This window comes from Zalophus californianus, chromosome 6 (genome assembly GCF_009762305.2).
Source record: "Zalophus californianus isolate mZalCal1 chromosome 6, mZalCal1.pri.v2, whole genome shotgun sequence".
Classification (NCBI taxonomy): Eukaryota; Metazoa; Chordata; class Mammalia; order Carnivora; family Otariidae; genus Zalophus; species Zalophus californianus.
Window position 1 is genome coordinate 117626146 of NC_045600.1, and position 20919 is coordinate 117647064.

At 44.5% G+C, this 20919-nt stretch overlaps 1 protein-coding gene across 1 annotated transcript; it reads right to left on the reverse strand.

The window, feature by feature from the left end:
- Positions 1 to 8133: 8133 nt before the first annotated feature.
- On the reverse strand, positions 8134 to 20859 carry LOC113909177 (translocon-associated protein subunit gamma-like). The gene is made up of 2 exons (XM_035728071.1): positions 20315 to 20859; positions 8134 to 8209 (listed from the first exon to the last, which is right to left on the reverse strand). The coding sequence occupies exons 1-2, from the start codon at positions 20857 to 20859 to the stop codon at positions 8134 to 8136; spliced, it is 621 nt and encodes a 206-aa protein (XP_035583964.1).
- Positions 20860 to 20919: the final 60 nt, after the last annotated feature.

The window sequence follows — 20919 nt, forward strand, 5'->3', positions numbered from 1 at the left end:
TCGGCTAAGGCCGGCAGGAGCTGCTTAACCAGACTTTGAGAATGCCCCATCCCTCTCCATCTGTGGCTTGGCCCAGGTAGGGGCCTGGACATCCCTCAAGAGCCCAGAGGAAAGGATTTCTGGTCAGTGGTGGTCTTAGACTGAGTGAGAGCCGCTGAGACAGGGTCTCTGGCCAAAAGGGAACAGTGACCTCTCAATCTGTGAGCCCCTGAAAAACTTACTGCCCCTCTCAGGCCCCATCTGGGAAATGGGGAGATGATGATTCTGTGGTGCAAGCCTCAGCAAGGGGTGAAGAGGTTCAAGGGAGGAAAGGAATGTGTGGATCTTTCTGTCCTGCTCCATCTGGATGTGCGAAGCAGGAACAATGATGGTAGAAACATGGCACTGGGTCCTCAGGAGACCCTGTGTGGGGGTTGGAGTTCTCACCCTTTTCAGATGAGGAAGCAGGCTCGGGGAAGCCAGGCCACAGTCCCTGGGCCACACACAGAGTGAGTGTTGGAGCTGGGATTGATCCAGAATCACAACACGCTGGGAAGATAGAACAGCACTGGTACCAGATGACTCAGGTCAGATGTCCGGTGGCCAAAACCAGTAGTAGTGCTGAAGAGAATTTGAGCGAGGGGAGTGTGGCCTCACTGTCCTCAACCCTGGCAGGAGGCACCCTCCAAGTTTGTCACCCAGGAGATCAACACCCAGAAAACCCAGGAGAAGCAGCAGCAGCAGCAGCAGCAGCAGCAGAAAGTAAGTGTGCCCATGGGGCAGGGGTTCCAGGGTGAGAGCAGAGGCTCCCGCTCCCAGCAGGAGTCCTCCAAGTCAAGAGAGGAGGGGCCTTCTTACTCCAGCCCTGACTCCTCTTGTCGCAGTGCCTGAAATCCTTCCTTAGAGGTGACCAGGAGGATGATGTGTAAAGCTGGGTGCGGGATGGATTTGGGGGTAGGGAGGGGCCTGGGACCACACACCCTGTCACTGGCCAAAGTCAGGTCCTGGGAAGTGATTAGGAGTCTGGTGGTCTTGGAGGGTGAGGAGAGGGGGAATTGGGAGGAGGCTGCTGAGGGACATAGTCTGCTCCACGTGGGAACCCTGCGGTGGGCCAGGAGGCTGAGGGTGAGGAGTTTTCTGTGAAAGGCTGTGGGGGCTCCTGAGAGCGGGGCCTCATCCCACCCCTACCGCATTGGCACAGGGTGTTGTCCCCTACCTTCGAACATTCCTCAATGACCTGGTGATGCTGCACCTGACGATGAAGGATTATCTGAAGGTGGGTGAGCCTGGGGACCGAGCAGGGAACCATGACTGAGGCTTGGGAGCCGAGAGCCCCTGAGCTGAGCCCTGAGCTGTCAGACCTTGGCAAACCTCCTCTCCTGAGAACCTCACAGCCACTCCTGTGAGCTGGTAAATCATGCCCATTTTAAGGGTGAGTGAAGGGAGACTCTGCATAAGACATTGCTCTGGGTTCCCCAGGCTGGTGAAGCAGCAGACATGCCTGACTGCAACGTGCACAAGGTTCTGACAGAGCTGGAATCAGCCTTTTCCTCATATGATGCCCCTTGGGAGAGAGCGAAGTCTGGCCCCTCCACGTCAGGAAGCACGTAAGTGAATGAGCAGTCCCTTCCTGCCTGAGGCCTCAGCCTCCTTGTATTACCATCAGAAAGGGCCGGGCTATAAGGTTCCTGAGCCTCTGTCCCCATGCCCCCCCCCCCCCCTTCTTTGGGCCCAGAACCTGGCTAGAGCCTTGTCCTGTTTTCTGTATGTGCCTGGCCCCCTTGTGGGACCCGGCGGTAGTGCAACATGAGGAGTGGGCATAGATGGGCTAGTAATGGCTAGTGGGCTCTTTCTGATGGATTTTGATTGTCTGCCTTCCAGGGGGGGAGAGATCAATCTCAGGAAAAGGAGTAAGGTGAGCAGCTGTGGCACTTCCTGCGGGAGAGGTTGGGGAGTGGAAATCAGAGACCCCCCCCACCCCCCACCCCCAGATTGCTCCCCGGGCTCCATCCCATGTTTTATGTTTATTGAGCGGGTTTGATAGCAGAGAAGTAGAAGACCCAGCCAACTGACGTTTGGGGGTGGGAGTGGGGTTGGGTTTGGGGGTAGAATCAAGGCAAACTTTCTTGAGGACGAGCTATTTCTACCTACCTCTGAGAACAGATATGGCCTGAATGGAACCGAGGGGAGGAGGGTTCCCGTGTATGCAAAGACCCAGGACCTATCCCCTGTCCCACTCCTCATACCGCATGAGGCCTTCCAGCATCCCCCATGAGCCCTTGTCTGTATCCTGTCCTCCTCTCTGGCCCCAGGATTATGAAATAATGAGGGAGATCCTGCTGCTCCAGGTGGCTGCAAATAATTACAACCTCAACCCCGAGGAGCAATTTGGGGCCTGGTTCCGAGACATGGGGAGGCTCAGTGAGAATGAGAGGTGAGATGAGGCCAGGCAGGAGACGGGGGAGGGCAGTGGTAGACTCTCCCTGGTGGCCAGTCCAGAGAACCTGTGTCCATGGCTCCCTGGACAGCCCGAGACCTTGCTGCACTGTGACCCCTGCTGTACCGGGACTTTAGCTGCTGGTCAGACACTGGGAAGGACAGCTTAACTGGCTCCTGGCCGGCTCATAGGTGTCACTCTGTCCTGTAGCTCCATCCTGTCCTGCCAGCTGGAGCCCTAGTCCTAGTCAGCCAGCAGAACTGGGAAGGCCCAGAAGAGCCAGCCATCATCAGGCTCAGGGGCGAGTGAGTTTGCAGGCTGGCCGTGCCACCTCTTCCTCGGCTGTGGGGACACAGCTGGGATGCGTGGGGGTTCCAGGACCCCACTCTGAGAGGAAGGAGACCACTGGGAGGCTCTTCCTGTGGTCCCCTGAAGGCCAGGGGAAGAGACAATGATCCCACCCATCTCCCTGACTTCTCTTCTCCAAGACCTATATATATACCTATTTGGAAGGGCGATATTTAGAAAATGCTAGATTTAAATATTATATTAAAGTCCTGTTGCTTTAACAGCCTGAGAGTTGTGATTTGATTCTTTTACTTCCTATGCTAATTAAATGATGAACAGATGCTCACATTCCTTCTTGAATAAAGAAATCTTGCAGTCATTAGCTTACTGTATGTGTGAGAGAGAATATCCATGCCATACTCTTACTAGTGAAGGGGCCCCCAATTCCCCTCCCTCAGAGGATCTGTTCACTTCAGTGTTGCTCACCTGTAAGGAGCAGTGACAGTCCTCCAACCTCCCAGGGTTTAGAGGTTGAGGCTACTCTCACAGATATAGCAACAGTCACTGAAATTGGTAGTCTAACACGTGCCAAGACCACTTCCTGCCCCAGGACAGTGGCTACCTTTTCACACTTTGGAGAAAGAGGAAACATTTGTGGCTTCTTTTGTTGAGGTTTCTTTCAACAAAATATTTAAAACTTGCAGTTCTCTAGCTCAACATCTGGAATTGCATGAGCACTAAGTAGGGAAAACCATGAAAAGAGACCAAAGGGCACACGTGTAAAGGACAAGGCCAGAAGATGATAATTTGTGAAGAGCCTAAGGACAGGCAGGACTTTCCATCCTCAGTCTCCCTCTAGGGGCTCCCTCCTCCCTCTACCTATATTTGAACCCTCCTGGGATATTTGTCCACGACTCCTGAATTCCTTTTCCTACTTGTCTCTTACTTGTCTTATATCTAGGGTAAAGATTATGATGTGTGTTTTAAAGCTATAGCTGGGCCTCCTCCCATAAACATGTATACTATCTTTGAATATGATTTTCATGATCCCTGCAGTTCTTATATAATTCTTCTTAAGGCAGAAATCGTTGCCACTCCCTCTTGTTTGGGACTTGCTGGATGTGGGGTGGTTTCTTATTTGCCAAAATCAGGTCTATATACGTGCGCAGTGAAAATTCCCCAATTCTCCCTTACTGGCCAAGATGACATCTCTGGACAAATTTCATGAGGTCTCATCCAAACCTTGCCAGATCTCCATCCAAATCTTTGAGATATTTTCCAAATCTTGTGAGAACTCAGTCCAAATCTCATGAGATCTCATCCAAATCTCACCAGACCTCAGTCCAAATCTCATGAGATATCATCCAAGTCTCGCCAGCCATCAATCCAATCTAGTGAGATCTCACATATATCTCACGAGATTAAATCTCCTGAGACCTTAGTCCAGACTCACCAGATCTCAATCAGAATGTCGTCAGAACTCATCCAAATCTCATGAGATCTCATTGAAATCTCTCTAGACCTCAGGCAATCTCATGAGACCTCACACACATCTCACAAGACTTCCACCCAAATCTTGTGAAATCTTAGTCTAGAGCTCACTAGATCTCAGCCCAAATCTCGTGAGAAATCAGTCCAAATCTCATGAGATCTCACCCAAATCTCATCAGATCTCAATCCAAATCTCATGATATCTCAAGCATATCTTGTGAGATTTCTAGCTAAATCTCGTGAGAACTCAGTCCACATCTTGAGAGATCTCAGTCCAAATATCATGAGATATCCCACATATCTCACGAGATTTCTACCCAAATTTCATGAGATCTTATTCCAAATCTCATGAGATGTCAGTCCAAATATCATGAGACCTCAGTCCAAATCTCGTGATATCTCATTCAGATATTGCCAGATCACAATCCCAATCTCATGATATATCATGCATATCTTGTAAGATTTTTAGCTAAATCTCTTGACATCAGTCCAAACCTCATGAGATCTCAGTCCAAATCTCGCCGCATTTCAGTACAAGTCTCATGAAATCTCACGCACGTCTCCTGAGAATTACACACATCTATCATGAGATCTCTTCCAAGTGTCGTCAGATCTCATTCCAAATATTGTGAGAACTCGGTCCAAATACTGTATGATCTCATTCAAATCTTGCCAATCTCTGTCCAAATCTCAGGACAACTCATCTAAACCTTGTGAGATGTCATACAAATCTCTCCAGACCTCAGTCAAAAATCTCATAAGAATTCACACACATCTCACAAGATTTCTAGCTAAATCTCGTGAGATCTCTTCCAAATCTCGCCAGATGTCAGTCCAAATCTCGTGTGATCTGACTCAGATTTTGTGAGCTTTCTTGCCAAATCTCATGGGAACTCATTCCAAATCTTGTGAGAACTCAGTCCAAATATTGTGATATCTACTTCCAAATTTCATGAGACCTAATGCAAATCTTGCAAGATTTCTACCCAAATCTCATGAGATCTTAGTCCAAATCTCATGAGATCTCATCAAATCTCGCCACATCTCAGTCCAAATCTCATGAAATCTCATGTACGTCTCACAAGAATTCTACGCATCTCTCTCATGAAATCTCTTCCAAATCTCGTCAGATCTCATTCCAAATCTCGTGAGAAATCAGTCCAAATCTTCTACGATCTCATTCAAATATCATCAATCTCTGTCCAAACCTCTAAAGAACTCATCCAAATCTCGAGAGATCTCATCCAAATCTCACCAGACCTCAGTCCAAATCTCGTGACATTTCAGCCCAAATCTCATGAGATATCATCCAAATCTCGCCACACCTCAGTCCAAATTTCATGATAGCTCACACACACCTTGCAAGATTTCTAGCTAAATCTCTGATATCAGTCCAAACGTGGTGAGAACTCAATCCAAATCCCAAGAGAATCCAGTTCAAATCTTGTGAGACCTCATGCACATCTCATGACACTTCCGAAACCTCATGAGATCTTAGACCAAATCTCATGAGAAGTCAGTCCGTCCATATCTCTTTAGATCTCATCCAAATCTTGCCAGATCTCAATCCAAATCTCATGATATCTCACCCACATCTCACAAGATTTATAGCTAAATCTCATGAGATCTCAGTCCAAATTCATTAGAACTCAGTGCAAATCTTGTGAGACCTCGTGCACATCTCAGGAGATTTCTACCCAAATCTCATGAGATCTTAGTCCAAATCTCATGAGATCTCTTCCACATCTCTCCAGATCTCATTCCAAATCTTGTGAGATCTCACAAACATCTCACAAGATTTCGACAAAAATCTCCTGAGATCTCTTCCAAATCTCGCCAGATCTCAGTCCAAATCTTGTGAGATCTACTTCTGAATCTCATGAGACCTCATGCACAACTCAAGAGATTTCTACCCATATCTCGTGGGATCTTAGTCCAAATCTCATGAGCTCTCAGTCCAAAACTCATGAGAACTCAGTCCAAGTCTCAAGAGATCTCATCCAAATCTCGCCACATCTCAGTCCAAAGCTCATGAGATCTAATGAACATCTTACAAGAATTCTAGCCAAATCTGGTGAGATCTCGGTCCATACCTCATGAGACTTCAGTCCAAATCTCATGAGATCTACTTCCAAAATCCACTGAGACCTCACACACAACTCGAGAGTTTTCTACCCATATCTCTTGAGATTTTAGTCCATATCTCTTGAGTTCTCAGTCCAAAACTTGTGAAAACTCAGTCCATGTCTCAAGAGATCTCATCCAAATCTTGCCAGACCTCAACCAATCCTCGTGATATCTCATGCACATCTCACAAAACTTCTACACAAATCTTGTGAGATTTTAGCCCAAACCACATTAGATCTCAATGCAAATCTCCTGGGAACTCACTCTAAATCTCCTGAGATCTCTTCCAAGTCTCCCCAGATCTCAGTCAAAATCTCTTTAGATCTCACCCACATCTTGGGTGATTTCTAGCCAAATCTCATGATATCTCATCCAAATCTTAACAATCGTTGTCTAATTCTCATGAGAACTCAGGTCAAATCTCACAAGATCTCTTCCAAATCTCTGCAGATCTCAGTCTAAATCTCATGAGAACTCATGCATCTCTTGTGAGATTTATAACCAAATCTTGTGAGATCAAAGGCCAAATCTCATTAGAACTCGGTCTAAATCTCAATGGATTTCTTCCAAATCTCTCCAGATCTCTGTCCAAATCTTGGGAGATCTCACGCACATCTCACGAGTTTTCTAGCTGAATCTCATGAGATCTCAGTCCAAATTTCATGAAAACTCAGTCCAAATCTCATGAGATCTCATCCAAATCTTGCTACAAGGTATCTCCCTGAAGTTTCAGCATCCTGGTGAAGAGCAGTTATGATGGGAGCATTGAATTCAGGAAGAATGTGCCATGAATATTCTTAATCACCCTCAACCAGAGGTGATAGAAACAGGAGAGCACCACTGGAATGAAGAAGCAATGTCCCCCTGACCCCCACAGCCCCCTGAGCATGAGAAGTGAGCACACAGGCAGCCTCCCTGAGGTGTTCCCAGGCTTTGAAAATATCAAGGCTGTATGTCTTCACCTCACAACCCCTCAGCAAAAAAGAATAGTTACCTCTTTCCTTCCTGGGCCTCAGGTGATCTTGGGGGAAAATCTTGGGAAATCTCAGTTCAAATTTCATGAGCTCTCCAAATCTCAGGAGATCTCGGGGCCAGACATTGAGGTCTAGGGCCAAAACCTGTTGGATCTGTGGCCAATCTACTGGGCCTTTGGGAGTATCTGGAACTCTTTAGCAGAGCCTAAATTGCGACCCTTATGTCGGTAAGGATGGCTCATGCCATGCTGTGGCAGAACTTGAATAGTTCTGGTACCCTAATAGTTCCGGTACCCTAAGACATGAGCTGCAGGGAAAACACGAGGTGTCTCACCCCAAATCCATGGCGTTTCAGTGTCCTGGGTGAAGAGTATGCACCAAGGGAGCATTGAAGTCAGATGAATGGGCTTGGTGGATTCTTATTCATGATCACCCAGAGGTGATAGAAACAGGGGAGCAGGAGTGGAAGGAAGAAGAAAGCGGACCCCAAGCAGGACAAGTGATTGCAAAGGCATGCTCTCTGGGGCTTTCCCAGGCTCTCAAATTGTTAAGGCTGTCTGTATTAGCATCACAACACCCCAGAAATGAAAGAAAATATACCTCTTTCTAGAGCCAGACCTCATGCCATCTTGGGGAAAATCTCGTGAGGTCTGGGTCCAAATCTCAGGAGATCTCATCCAAATCCCCCAAGATCTAGGTCCAAATCTCATGAGATCTCATCCAAATCTAATGAGATCTCATGCCCAGCCATTTAAATCTAGAGATAAACTGGCCAAACTTCAAGGCCCTTGGGAGGATCTGGCACTCCCTAGCAGAGCCTGATTGGAGCTCTTTTTGTCAGTAGGGGATGCACGTGCCAGGATTGGGCAGAACTTCCAATTTGACCGGTTTCCCAATGGGTCTCCAACAGGACCTGCAAGAAGACCAGGGGTATCTCACACCTAAATCCCTGGTGTTTCAGCATCGTAGGTGAAGAGCAGTTAAGAAGGCAGCATTGAATTCAGCATGAATTGTCTTTGTGAACACTTGTTCACACTCAACCGGAGGAGATAGAAACGGGGATAAGAGGAGAAGGCAGAAGAAATGTGCCCTGGAGAAGGACGTGTGAACACACAGGCGGGTTCCCTGGGGGCATTCCAAGTCTTTGAACATGTTAAACTCTCTGCTTACCTCACAACACCCCAGGATAAAAAGAAAAGATAACTCTTTCTTTAGCGGGATCTCAGGTCATCTGGGGCCAATCTCAGAATTCTCTGGCTGTCTCTCAGGAATCTTCATCCTAAAACTCAGGAGTACTCTGAAAAATCTGGTGAGATCAATGTCCATTCCATGAAAAGGGGCCAAAATCCCCTGAGACGTTAGGGCATGTCTCTCGAGATCTACAACTAAATCCCATGAAGTCTGGGGAGAAGTCTCTCAGGAACTCAGCAGGGGTGGGAAATGCCTAACCTTGATGCTTGTGCAGCATAAAAGCCAGCCTTTGGACATTACTGTCTGGGGGACCATGGGAACACCTGGCATTCCAAAAAGCCCACAGATGCCATTCAGATGTTGGGGTCCAAACCCAGCACTGAAATAGGGATGAATGGGCTTGAGGTCCATGGGCTTGAGGTCCCTTACTGACATTACTTGAGAAGGGAGAGACATGGGAAGACATTAGTTATAGGAAGAGGCCAGGAGCCTGGGAGCTGGCTCATCTGGACACACAGGAAGGCTCCCTGGGTGCTCTCCCAGGCTATTGACTTTTAAGTACTGTGTGCAGGAACAAGCCAACTCCTGATTTTGCCAGATCTCATGTGCTCTTGGGGCCAATCTTGGGTGATCTCAGTACAAATCTCATGAGATCTCACCCAAATATCATGAGATGTCAGGCCCAGCCAGTGGGATCTAGGGTCAAAATTCATAGGATCTCTGGGCAAAGCTTCCAGGCCCTTGGGAGGAACTGGGAGTCCCCAGCAGAGCTTGCTTTGTGCTCCTTATGTCGTTAGGGGTGGCACATGCCAGGATTGGACACATCTTCCAATATTCCCAGTTTCAGAAGTGCTCCCAGACACCCCTAAATTCCTGGTGTTTCTGTACATTGGGTGAAGTGGGAATATTAAGGGAGTACTGAATTCAGGTTGAATGGGCCCTGCGGACTCTTCACACACAATCAGAAGTGATAGAAACAGGATGGCAGGAGGAGAAGGAAGAAGCACTGTGCCCCAGAGCAGGAAGTGTGAGCACACAGGAAGTCTCCCTGGGGGCTTTCCCAAGCTTTCTACAGGTTAAGGTTGTCTGTGTTTGCCTCACAGCCTCCCAGGAAAAAAAAGAAAGAAAGAAAGAAAGATACATTTTTCCTGAGTTGGATCTCATGTATTCTTGGTGTGAATCTGGCAAATTCTCTGGCTTCTTCTCAGGAGTGCTCAGACTAAACCTTAGGATAACTGTGACAAATCTCATGAGCTCAAAGTCCACTCCATATTGGTCCAAAATCCCCTGAGAGGTTAGGCCAACTCTCTTGAAATCTGTAACCAAATCTCGTGAGACCTGGGGAGAAATCTCAGGGGAACTCGGGAGGTGTGGGAACTCCCTAGTCTTGATGCCTGTGCAGCATAATAGTTAGCACTTGAAACTTCCTTTTTGGGGAAACCTGGGAACACCTGGCATTCTACAAAGCCCACAGATGCAATTGTGATGTTGGGGACACAACGGAGCATGGAAGTAGTGATAATTGGCCTCTGAGCTCCTTACTGATATTACATGAGAGGCGATAGACACAGGAAGGCATTAGGTATGGGAATAGGCAACGAGCCTGGGAATTGGCTCATTTGTACACCCAAGAAGGCTCCCTGGGTGCTTTCCCAGGCTTTCAACTTTTCAGGACAGTTTGTGTGAGAGTCGCCACCTGCAGACAGAAGCCACCTCTTTCTTTTGGTTGAGCTCAGGAAATCATGGGGAAATCCGTGCTGGATCTCAGGCCACAGCTCATGACACCTCGACCCAAATCTTATGAGTTCTCAGGGCTAATCTCACATGATATATGGACAAAAATCACAAAGTTTCAGGAAAACCAGCCCAAAAGCTGGACGTATGAAAACACAGGCAAGCTTCCAGGGGCACTTTTTGAGGCATTCAACAAGTTAAGGCTGTGTGTGTGTGTGTGTGTGTGTGTGTGTGTCAGCAGGATAAGCCACCTCTTGCTTTTGCCAGATCTCATGTAATCTTGGGCTACATCTTATGATTTCATGAAGTTTGATGTGCTTACTGATGTATGTGTGGATGTATAAGGAAAGTGCCATATACTGACTCATTCAAACAGCACTGTGTAGAAAGCATCTTCCAACTAACGTCTCCTTTCATTATGATACAAGTGTTTTCAAATGTATCTGTGGAAGCATAAGGAAGTCTCAGTATACACTGATGAAACAACACTGTATAGAAAGCATCTTTCAGCTAACAGGTTCTATCTGACTATAGAAGCATTGTCAAATGTCTGTGTGGAGCATAAAGAAACTTCCACATGTCTTCTCCCATGTTTAACTCATTGAAACCAAAGAGGGTGTAAGGCACCCTTCATTCACATCGTCTTTCATTAAGATATAAATGTTTTCCAATGTCTGTGTGGATGCATAAGGAAAGTCTCAAATAATTATCTCCTTGAAACAACACTGTGGGGAATGCGTCCTTCAACTAACATCTTCTTTCATGAAATTAGAAGTGTTTTCAAATGTATGAGTGGAAATACAAGGAAACTGCTATATACTTGACTCCTTCAAACAACATTGTGTGGGAAGCATCTTTCAAAGGACATCAGGGTTTGTGCAGATAGAAGTATTTTCACATGTATCTGTGGAAGCCTAAGGAAAGTGCAAAATACTAAACTCAATGAAATGGAACAGTGTCGAAAGTATCTTGCAAATAACATCTTCTTTCGTGAAGATAATAGCGTTTTCAAATATACAGGTTGAGGCATAAGGAAAGTGCCATATACTTGACTCATGGGAACAACACTATATAGAAACCATCTTTCTTTTTTTTTAAGATTTTATTTATTTATTTGACAGAGAGAGACACAGCGAGAGAGGGAACAGAAGCAGGGGGAGCAGGAGAGGGAGAAGCAGGCTTCCCGCGGAGCAGGGAGCCTGACATGGGACTCGATCCTAGCACCGTAGGATCACAACCCGAGCCAAAGGCAAACGCTTAATGACTGAGCCACCCAGGCGCCCCTAGAAAGCATCTTTCAACTAACATCTTCCTTCATGAAGATAAGAGTGTTTTCAAATGTATGTGTGGAAACATAAGGAAAGTGCCATAATACACTTAAGTCAATGAAACAGCACCCTATGTATTATACCTTGGTTAAATGAATAATTAAAAAAAAGAAAAGAAAAAGAAAGAGCACCCTGTAGAAAACATCTTTCAACTAACATCCTCATTCATGAAGATGGAAGCATTTTTCAGTTTATCTGTGGAAACATAATGTGCCATTATTTCCCTCATCCAAACATCACTGTGTAGAAAAGCGTCTTACAACTAACATCTACCATGAAGGTAGTAGCCTTATCAAATGTATGTGTGGTAGCGTAGGGAATGTGCCTTATACCTAACTCATTGAAACAACACTATGTAGAGAGCATCTTTCAAATAACATCTTTGTGCACAAAGGTTTAAGCCTATTGTGGCTCACAGCAAAAAGGGGTGGCAAAGTTATCTGCAATCTTCCCAGTCTCTATGCTCTGCTCAGTTCACCCTAGATAAATGGCCAGTGGGTGAGCACACAGAACTGTGAGCCTACTGTGGCTCACACTGAAACGTTAAGAGGTTTCCTGCCCTCTGAACACCCCCTCTGACCCTGCTGCTGAGCTCTGTTCAATGACTCCCAGGTTGGCATTTTGTCTTGGGTGACACTTCCAAATGCCCTCCAGGAAGGGCAACAATCTCTCCCTGAGTGACCCAAAGGATCTCCTCACCTCAGCTTACTGTGTGGTCACAACCCGCTGCACTCTTTCCAACTTGCTCCCTCTTCCTGACTGTTCTGGGAACCGAGCTTCCTCCCCATCTGGTCTACATGGCTTCCCAATCCCCCAACTCAGGGCTCTGAACATCTCCTCTGCCTCTAACAGGGCAGATTGTTTCCTTCCCTCCCTCCGACTATGCAGATTGTTTCCTTACTCCTCCAATCCTCCAATTCCTAATTGTTCAAAAGAGTTGAATGTCGATATAGTTGTATTCGAGGGACACTGCAAGTTCTGGGTCCCCCTACTACTCTGCCGTCTTGGAAACGTAACACACACAAAAACTTGTGTATTAATGAAAAAAAGATGTTACTTTAGGGACATTTTAAACACAATGTAGTTTCAAGGAGTTTCCCTACAATGTAATACACATAACTTTAAAAAACACTGAAAAAGGAGGAAAGATGGTGGAGGAGTAGGGGACCGTATTCCAACTGGTCCCCAGAATTGAGCTGAATATCTACCAGACCACTCTGAGCACCCATGAAATCAGCCTGAGATATAAGAAAAGAGATCTGGATCTCTACAAACAGAATATCACGGGCAATTGGTTTCGAGGTATGAAGTGGGGAGCGGGCAGATATTGGAGGATAAACAGCGGCAGGAGGGAACCTGGCCATGGGGATCCTACACTGCCAGTGAGCGACAGCCTCACGTGCTGGGAATGGGGCACAGACTCGCAGACCTGTAGCGGGGGGGAATGGACTTTAGGGCAGCCCGCCGGGGTGGAAACCAGGAGTGGTGGGGTCGTGCATGTGAACTGGGAGCGGCTGGAGGTTTTAGAAGCACAAAGGGCAGAGACGTGCCCTGGAGGCAGGACTGGGAGTGCTGGGAGGGGTGCACAACCCGATACGCTGCAGTTTATAGCAGCACAGACAGAAACTGAGATAGTGTGGCCTGGAGAGCTCACTGAAGAACAGACTGCAATCTCTCTGCTCTGAGGCAGAGGGTTGGAAATATCTTTTCTGCTCTGACTCTTGGAAGAGAGGCGGAAAGCCCCCAGGGAAAGCCACCAGAGAAAAAAAAGCCCCCAAAAACAGTTCCCATGGAGCCCATCCCCCACCACAGGGGGGCAGGGCAACTCTGCCCAAACAGGGTTGCCTGAGTAACAGTGCAGCAGGTCCCTCACCCAGAAAACAGGCTGGGGAAACAAGAAGCCAGCAACCCTAAGGTCCCTAGAAAACAGGTGCAGCTTGCTTGGGTTCTGGTCAATAATTTCGACTCTAAACATTACCTCAACCGCCTATCAGTAGAATGACTAGGAGGAGGAATCCCCCAAGTAGAAAAGACTCGGATATTATGACTTATGCCACAGATTTACAAATGGATGCAGATATAACCAAGATGTCGGAGATGGAATTCAGGCTAGCAATTGTGAAGACAATAGCTAGAGTGGAGAAATCAATTACTGGCAACATAGAGTCTCTAAGGACAGAAATGAAAGCTGAATTGGCAGAACTTAAAAATGCTATCAACGAGATCCAATCTAATCTAGATACTCTAACAGCTAGGGTAAGTGAGGCAGAAGAACGAATCAGTGACCTGGAAGACAATTTAATAGATAAAAAGGGAAAAGAGGAGGCCAGGGAAAAATAACTCAGAATCCATGAAAATAGAATCAGAGAAATAAGTGACACCATGAAGCATTCCAATGTCAGAATTATTGGAATCCTAGAGGGAGTGGAGAGATGAGGAGAGAGAGGGGAATGAAACAAACATTCAGGGCGCCTGGGTGGCTCAGTTGGTTAAGCGACTGCCTTTGGCTCAGGTCATGATCCTGGAGTCCAAGGATCAAGTCCCACATCGGGCTCCCTGCTTGGCAGGGAGTCTGCTTCTCCCTCTGACCCTGTACCCTCTGATGTGCTCTCTCTCTCTCGTTCTCTCTCTCAAATAAATAAATAAAATCTTAAAAAAAAAAGAAACAAACAAACATTCATGTGCCAGAGGCAGAGAGGACCCCTCCCAAGATCAAGGAAAACAGGCCAACACCCCGGCATGAAATAGTAAAACTCGCAAATCTTAGAACTAAGGAAACCATCTTAAGGGCAGTTAGGGGGAACAGATTCCTTACGTACAGAGGGAGGAACATCAGAATAACATCAGACCTATCCGCAGAGACCTGGCAAGCCAGAAAGGCCTGGCAAGACATATTCAGGGTACTAAACGAGAAGAACATGCAGCCAGGAATACTTTATCCAGCAAGGCTGTCATTTAGAATGGATGGAGAGGTGCAGAGCTTCCAAGACCGGCAGAACCTGAAAGAATATGTGACCACTAAGCCAGCCCTGCAAGAAATATGGGGGATTCTATAAAAGGAGAAAGACCCCAAGAGTGATATACAACAGAAATCTACAGGGACAATCTATAAAAACAAGGTCTTCACAAGCAACATGATGACAATTAATTCATATCTTTCAATAATCACTCTCAACGTGAACGGCCTAAATGCTCCCAAAAAACAGCCTAGGGTTGCAGATTGGATAAAAAGACAGGACCCATCCATACGCTGTCTACAAGAGACTCATTTTGAACCTAAAGATACATCCAGACTGAAAGCGAAGGGATGGAGATCCGTCTTCCATGCCAGTGGACCTCAAAAGAAAGCTGGGGTAGCAATTCTTATATCAGACAAATTAGATTTTCAACTAAAGTCTGTAGTTAGAGACACAGAAGGACACCATATCATTCTTAAAGGGTCTATCCAACAAGAAGATCTAACAATTGTAAATATCTATGCCCCCAACAGGGAGGCAGCCATCTACATAAGCTAACTGTTAACCAAAATAAAGAGTCATATTGATAACAATACGTTAATTGAAGGAGACCTCAATACTCCCCTCTCAGCCATAGACAGATCATCTAAGCAGAAAATCAACAAGGAAACAAGAACTTTGAATGACACACTGGACCAGAAGGACCTCATAGATAGATACAGAACATTCCACCCTAAAACAACAGAATACTCATTCTTCTCGAGTGCACATGGAACGTTCTCCAGAATAGACCACATACTGGGTCACAAATCAGGTCTCAACCGGTACCAAAAGATTGATATTATTCCCTGCATCTTCTCAGATCACAATGTTTTTAAAATTGGAACTCCATCACAAGAAGAAATTTGGCAGAAATTCAAACACTTGGAGGCTAAAGACCACTCTGCTCAAGAATGTTTGGGTCAGGGGCGCCTGGGTGGCTCAGTCGTTAAGTAACTGCCTTTGGCTCAGGACATGATCCCAGGGTGCTGGGATCGAGACCCACATTGGGCTCTCTGCTCAGCGGGAAGCCTGCTTCTCCCTCTCCCACTCCCCCTGGTTATGTTCCCTCTCTCGCTGTGTCTCTCTCTGTCAAATAAATAAATAAAATCTTTTTTAAAAAATGCTGCAGAAAAGAATGTTTGGGTCAACCAAGAAATCAAAGAAGAACTTAAACAATTCATGGAAAGCAATGAGAATGAAAACACATCGGTCCAAAACCTATGGGATACTGCAAAGGCGGTCCGAAGGGGGAAATACATAGCCATCCAAGCCTCACTCAAAAAAACAGAAAAATCCCGAATTCACCAACTAACTCTACACCTTAAAGAACTAGAGAAAAAGCAACAAACGATGCCCAGTAGAGAATTAATTAATTCTCTTCTTTTTTAAATTAATAAATAATTAATTGTTAATTAATAAATAATTAATTAAAATGCATTAGAAGAGAAATAATTAAGATTAGAGCAGAGATCAATGAATTAGAAACCAGAAATACAGTAGATCAGATCAAGGAAACTAGAAGTTGGTTCTTTGAAAGAATTAATAAGATTGATAAACCACTGGCCAGACTTATCCAAAAGAAAACAGAAAGGACCCAAATTAATAAAATTATGAATGATGGGGGAGAGATCATGACTAACACCAAGGAAATAGAAACAATTTTTAGAAATTATTATCAACAACTATAGGCCAATAAACTGAGCAATCTGGATGAAATGGAGGCCTTCCTGGAAACCTATAAGCTGCCTAGACGAAACAGGAAGAAATTGACAACCTGAATAGGCCAATAACCAGGAACGAGATTGAAGGAGTGATCAAAAAACCTCCCAAAAAACAAGAGTCCAGGGCCTGATGGATTCCCTGGGGAATTCTACCAAACATTCAAAGAAGAAATAATACCTATTCTACTGACGCTGTTTCAAAAAATAGAAACAGAAGGAAAACTTCTAAACTCATTCTATGAGGTCAGCATTACCTTAATCCCCAAACCAGGCAAAGGCCCCATCGAAAAGGAGAATTGCAGACTGATATCCCTGATGAATATGGATTCCAAAATCCTCAACAAAATCCTAGCTAATAGGATCCAACAATACATTAAAAGTATCATCCACCACGACCAAGTGGGATTTATCCCCGGGATGCAAGGGTGGTTCAACATTCGCCAATCAATCAATGTGATAGAACACATTAATAAGAGGAGAGAGAAGAACCATATGGTCCTCTCAATTGATGCAGAAAAAGCATTTGACAAAATACAACATCCTTTCCTGATTAAAACTCTTCAGAGTATAAGGATAGAGGGAACATTCCTCAAGTTCATAAAATCCATCTCTGAAAAACCCACAGCAAATATCCTCCTCAATGGGAAAAAGCTGAGAGCCTTTCCCTTAGGATGAGGAACACGTCAAGGATGCTCACTCTCGCCACTATTGTTCAACATACTACTAGGAGTCCTGGCAACAGCAATCAGACAACAAAAAGAAATAAAAGGTATGCAAATTGGCAAAAAAATAAGTCAAACTCTCTTTTCACAGATGACATGATACTTCATGTGGAAAACCTAAAAGAGTCTGCCCCCAAATCACTAGAACTCATACAGCAATTCAGTGATGTGGCAGGATACAAAATCAATGTGCAGAAATCAGTTGCTTTCTTATACACTAACCAACGCAACTGTAGAAAGAGAAATTAGAGAAACAATTCCATTTACAATAGCACCAAAAACCGTAAGATACCTCGGAATAAACCTAACCAAAGAGGTAAAGGATCTATACTCTAGGAACTACTCATGAAAGAAATTGAAGAAGCCACAAAAAGATGGAAAAATATTCCATGCTCATGGATTGGAAGAATAAACATTGTTAAAATGTCTATGCAACCCAGAGCAATCTATACCTTCAATGCCATCCTGATCAAAATTCCAATGACATTTATCCCTCAAAGTGCTGGAACAAACAATCCTAAAATTTGTATGGAATCAGAAAAGACCCTGAAGAGCCAAGGAAATGTTGAAAAAGAAAAACGAAGCTGGGGGCATCACGTTGTCCGATTTCAAGCTATATTACAAAGCTGTGATCACCAAGACAGCATGGTACTGGCACAAAAACGGACATATAGACAAATGGAACAGAAGAGAGAACCCAGATATGGACCCTCAACTCTATGGTCAAATAATCTTTGACAAAGCAGGAAAAAACATGCAATGGGAAAAAGACAGTCTCTTCAATAAAAAGTGCTGGGAGAACAGCCACATGCAGAAGTATGAAACTCGACCATTCTCTAACACCATTCACAAAGATAAACTCAAGGTGGATGAAAGACCTCAATGTGAGATAGGAATCCATCCAAATCCTAGAGGAGAACATAGGCAGTAACCTCTTTGACATCGCCCATAGCGACTTTGTTCAAGATACATCTCCAAAAGTTAGTGAAACAAAAGCAAAATGATCTTTTGGGACTTCATCAAGATAAAAAGCCCCTGGACAGCAAAGGAAACAGTCAACAAAACAAAGAGGCAACCCACAAATTGGGAGAAGATATTTGCAAATGACACTACAGATAAAGGGCTGGTACCCAAGATCTATAAAGAACTTCTCAAACTCAACACCCAAAAAACAAATAATCAAGTCAAAAAATGGGTAGAAGGCACTTCTCTGAAGAAGACATACAAATAGCTAACAGACACATGAAAAAATGTTCATCATCATTAGCCATCAGGGAAATTCAAATCAAAACCACATTGAGATACCACTGTACATCAGTTAGAATGGCAAAAAATTGACAAGGCAAGAAATGACAAATGTTGGAGAGATTGTGGAGAAAGGGAAACCCTTCTACACTGTTGGTGGGAATGCAAGCTCGTGCAGCCACTCTGGAAAACAGTATGGAGGTTCCTCAAAAAGTTGAAAATAGAGCTACCATATGACCCAGCAATTGCACTACTGGGTATCTACCCCAAAGATACAAATGTAGTGATCCAAAGGGGTACATGCACCCCGATGTTTATAGCAGCAATGTCCACAATAGCCAAACTATGGAATAGCTAAGACGTCCATCGACAGATGAATGGATAAAGAAGATGTGGTATATATATATTATGGAATATTATGCAGCCATCAAAATGAATGAAATCTTGTCATTTGCAACGATGTGGATGGAACTGGGAGGTATTATGCTGACAGAAATAAGTCAGTCTGAGAAAGACATGTATCATATGACCTCACTGATATGAGGAATTCTTACTCTCAGGAAACAAACTGAGGGTTGCTGGAGTAGAGTGGGGTGGGAGGGATGGGGTGGCTGGGTGATAGACATTGGGGAGGGTGTGTGTTATGGTGAGTGCTGGGAACTGTGTAAGACTGGTGAATCACAGACCTGTACCTCTGAAACAAATAATACATTATATGTTAAAAAGAAGAAGAAGAAGAAGATAGTAGGGAGGGAAAAATGAAGGGGGGGAATCGGAGGGGAAGATGAACCATGAGAGACTATGGACTCTGAGAAACAAACTGAGGATTCTAGAGGGATGGGGGGGGTGGGATGGGTTAGCCTGGTGATGGGTATTAAAGAGGGCATGTATTGAATGGAGCACTGGGTGTTATACGCAAACAATGAATCATGGGACACTATCTCAAAAAAATAAATTAATTAATTTAAAAAAACTTTTCCGTAAGTTTCTCTTCCCCAAGTTGGAGATGCCTTGTCTTTGAGTTATTTCAAATCACAAATTCAGAGACTTGTAAACATGGTGCTTCAAGGGAAAGGATATTCTGTTATTTATGGTTCAAAAAAAGTTGTAATATTGTGGCTAGAACACAGAGAACCGATTATTAACTTCTTGCTACTATTATAAGTAATAATAGTTCTATCCAGGTTACTGAGACCTCTGACAGATCAAGGAAGCCAGTTATTTTCTCCTCTTGTGATTATAGCACATTGACAGACAACTTTTCGCCTTTTAATAAATGTCCTGGTACTTTGAGCTCCCTTTCAACTCATTTAATTTCAACAATCTGTCAAAAAAGAGCCAATATACAAATATTGAGTTACATTTTGTTGGGTTTTTTTAAACTCTCAAACTGCAGACTATAAAAACACCTTGTGACAAATGTAATGATCCAACAGGGCACATGCACCCCAATGTTTATAGCAGCAATGTCCACAATAGCCAAACTATGGAAAGAGCTGAGATGTCCATCGACAGATGAATGGATAAAGATGTGGTATATATATATATATACAATGGAATATTACTCAGCCATCAGAAAGGATGAATATTTGCCATTTACATCAACATGGATGGAACTCGATGATATTATGCTGAGTGAAGTAAGTCAATCAGAGAGAGACAATTATATATTTTCACTTATATGTGGAATATAAGAAACAGCACAGAGGATCAGAGGGTAAGGGAGGGAAAACTGAATGGGAAGTCATCAGAGAGGGAGACAAACCATGAGAGACTCTTAACTACAGGAAACAAATTAAGGATTGCTGGAGGGGCGGTGGGAGGGGGCTGAGGTAATTGGATTATGGGCATTAAGGAGGGCATGTGATGTGATGAGCACTGGGTGTTATATGCAACTGATGAATTATTGAACTCTACATCTGAAACTAATGGTGTTAATAATACGTTGGCTGAGTTTAAATTTAAAAAAATAATTAAAAAATAAAAACAGCTTGTGTGTCTCTCACCCTGAGCACCGTGCTACTTTTCCATATACCACAGGCCACAAATAATTACAAATCCAAGGGGGCAAAGCTGACATGGCCCATTTGGAGCCAGTAGACAGGGGGGCAATGAGCCCTGATGAAACAGTTATGGACAAAATATAGTCCACTGTGGGGTTGAAGTTTGTCAATATAAAGAAGGAAGCAACAATGACCAAGACCAGGAATAGGATGTTGTTATAAAGGATGGAAAATGTCGTAGCTTTGTAACTGACAACTTTGTTCTTCTTCCACAAGATTCTTTCATCTTTTTTCTTTTGAGACATCTTTCTTTTACCAGCTTCAGAAAGTTTTTGAGTCACTTCTTTGGAAACAGCATCCTCCCTCTTCTGTGCTACTTTGTGTTTGAGAACAAATTTCACAATTTTGTATGCAAAGGCTACCAAATAAGTGCTTACTAGGATCATCACACTATAGAGAACAGCAGACTGAATAAGATCCATATGCCATATTTGCCAAGATAACTGGCTGGGGATGATGGACATGATGAAGGTATTCCCAAAGAACACGAAGGACTTGGCCAAATCCTGCAGGAGCAGGTCCTCCTTGGACTGCTGCTTGGAATCGCCTTTGGAAACCATGGTGGAGTTGAGCCACAAGTCTGGAAGCTCTTATGATTTTAATAACATTTTCTTTTCTTT

Bases quoted from the DNA above. Each gene is read 5' to 3' on its own strand.
- LOC113909177 (XM_035728071.1), bottom strand. From the start codon at position 20,859: ATGGTTTCCAAAGGCGATTCCAAGCAGCAGTCCAAGGAGGACCTGCTC. The intron at 8,210-20,314 runs GTCAGCTTTGCC...GTCTTCTTGCAG, and splicing joins ACTGGCTCCAAATGGGCCAT to GTCCTGTTGGAGACCCATTG.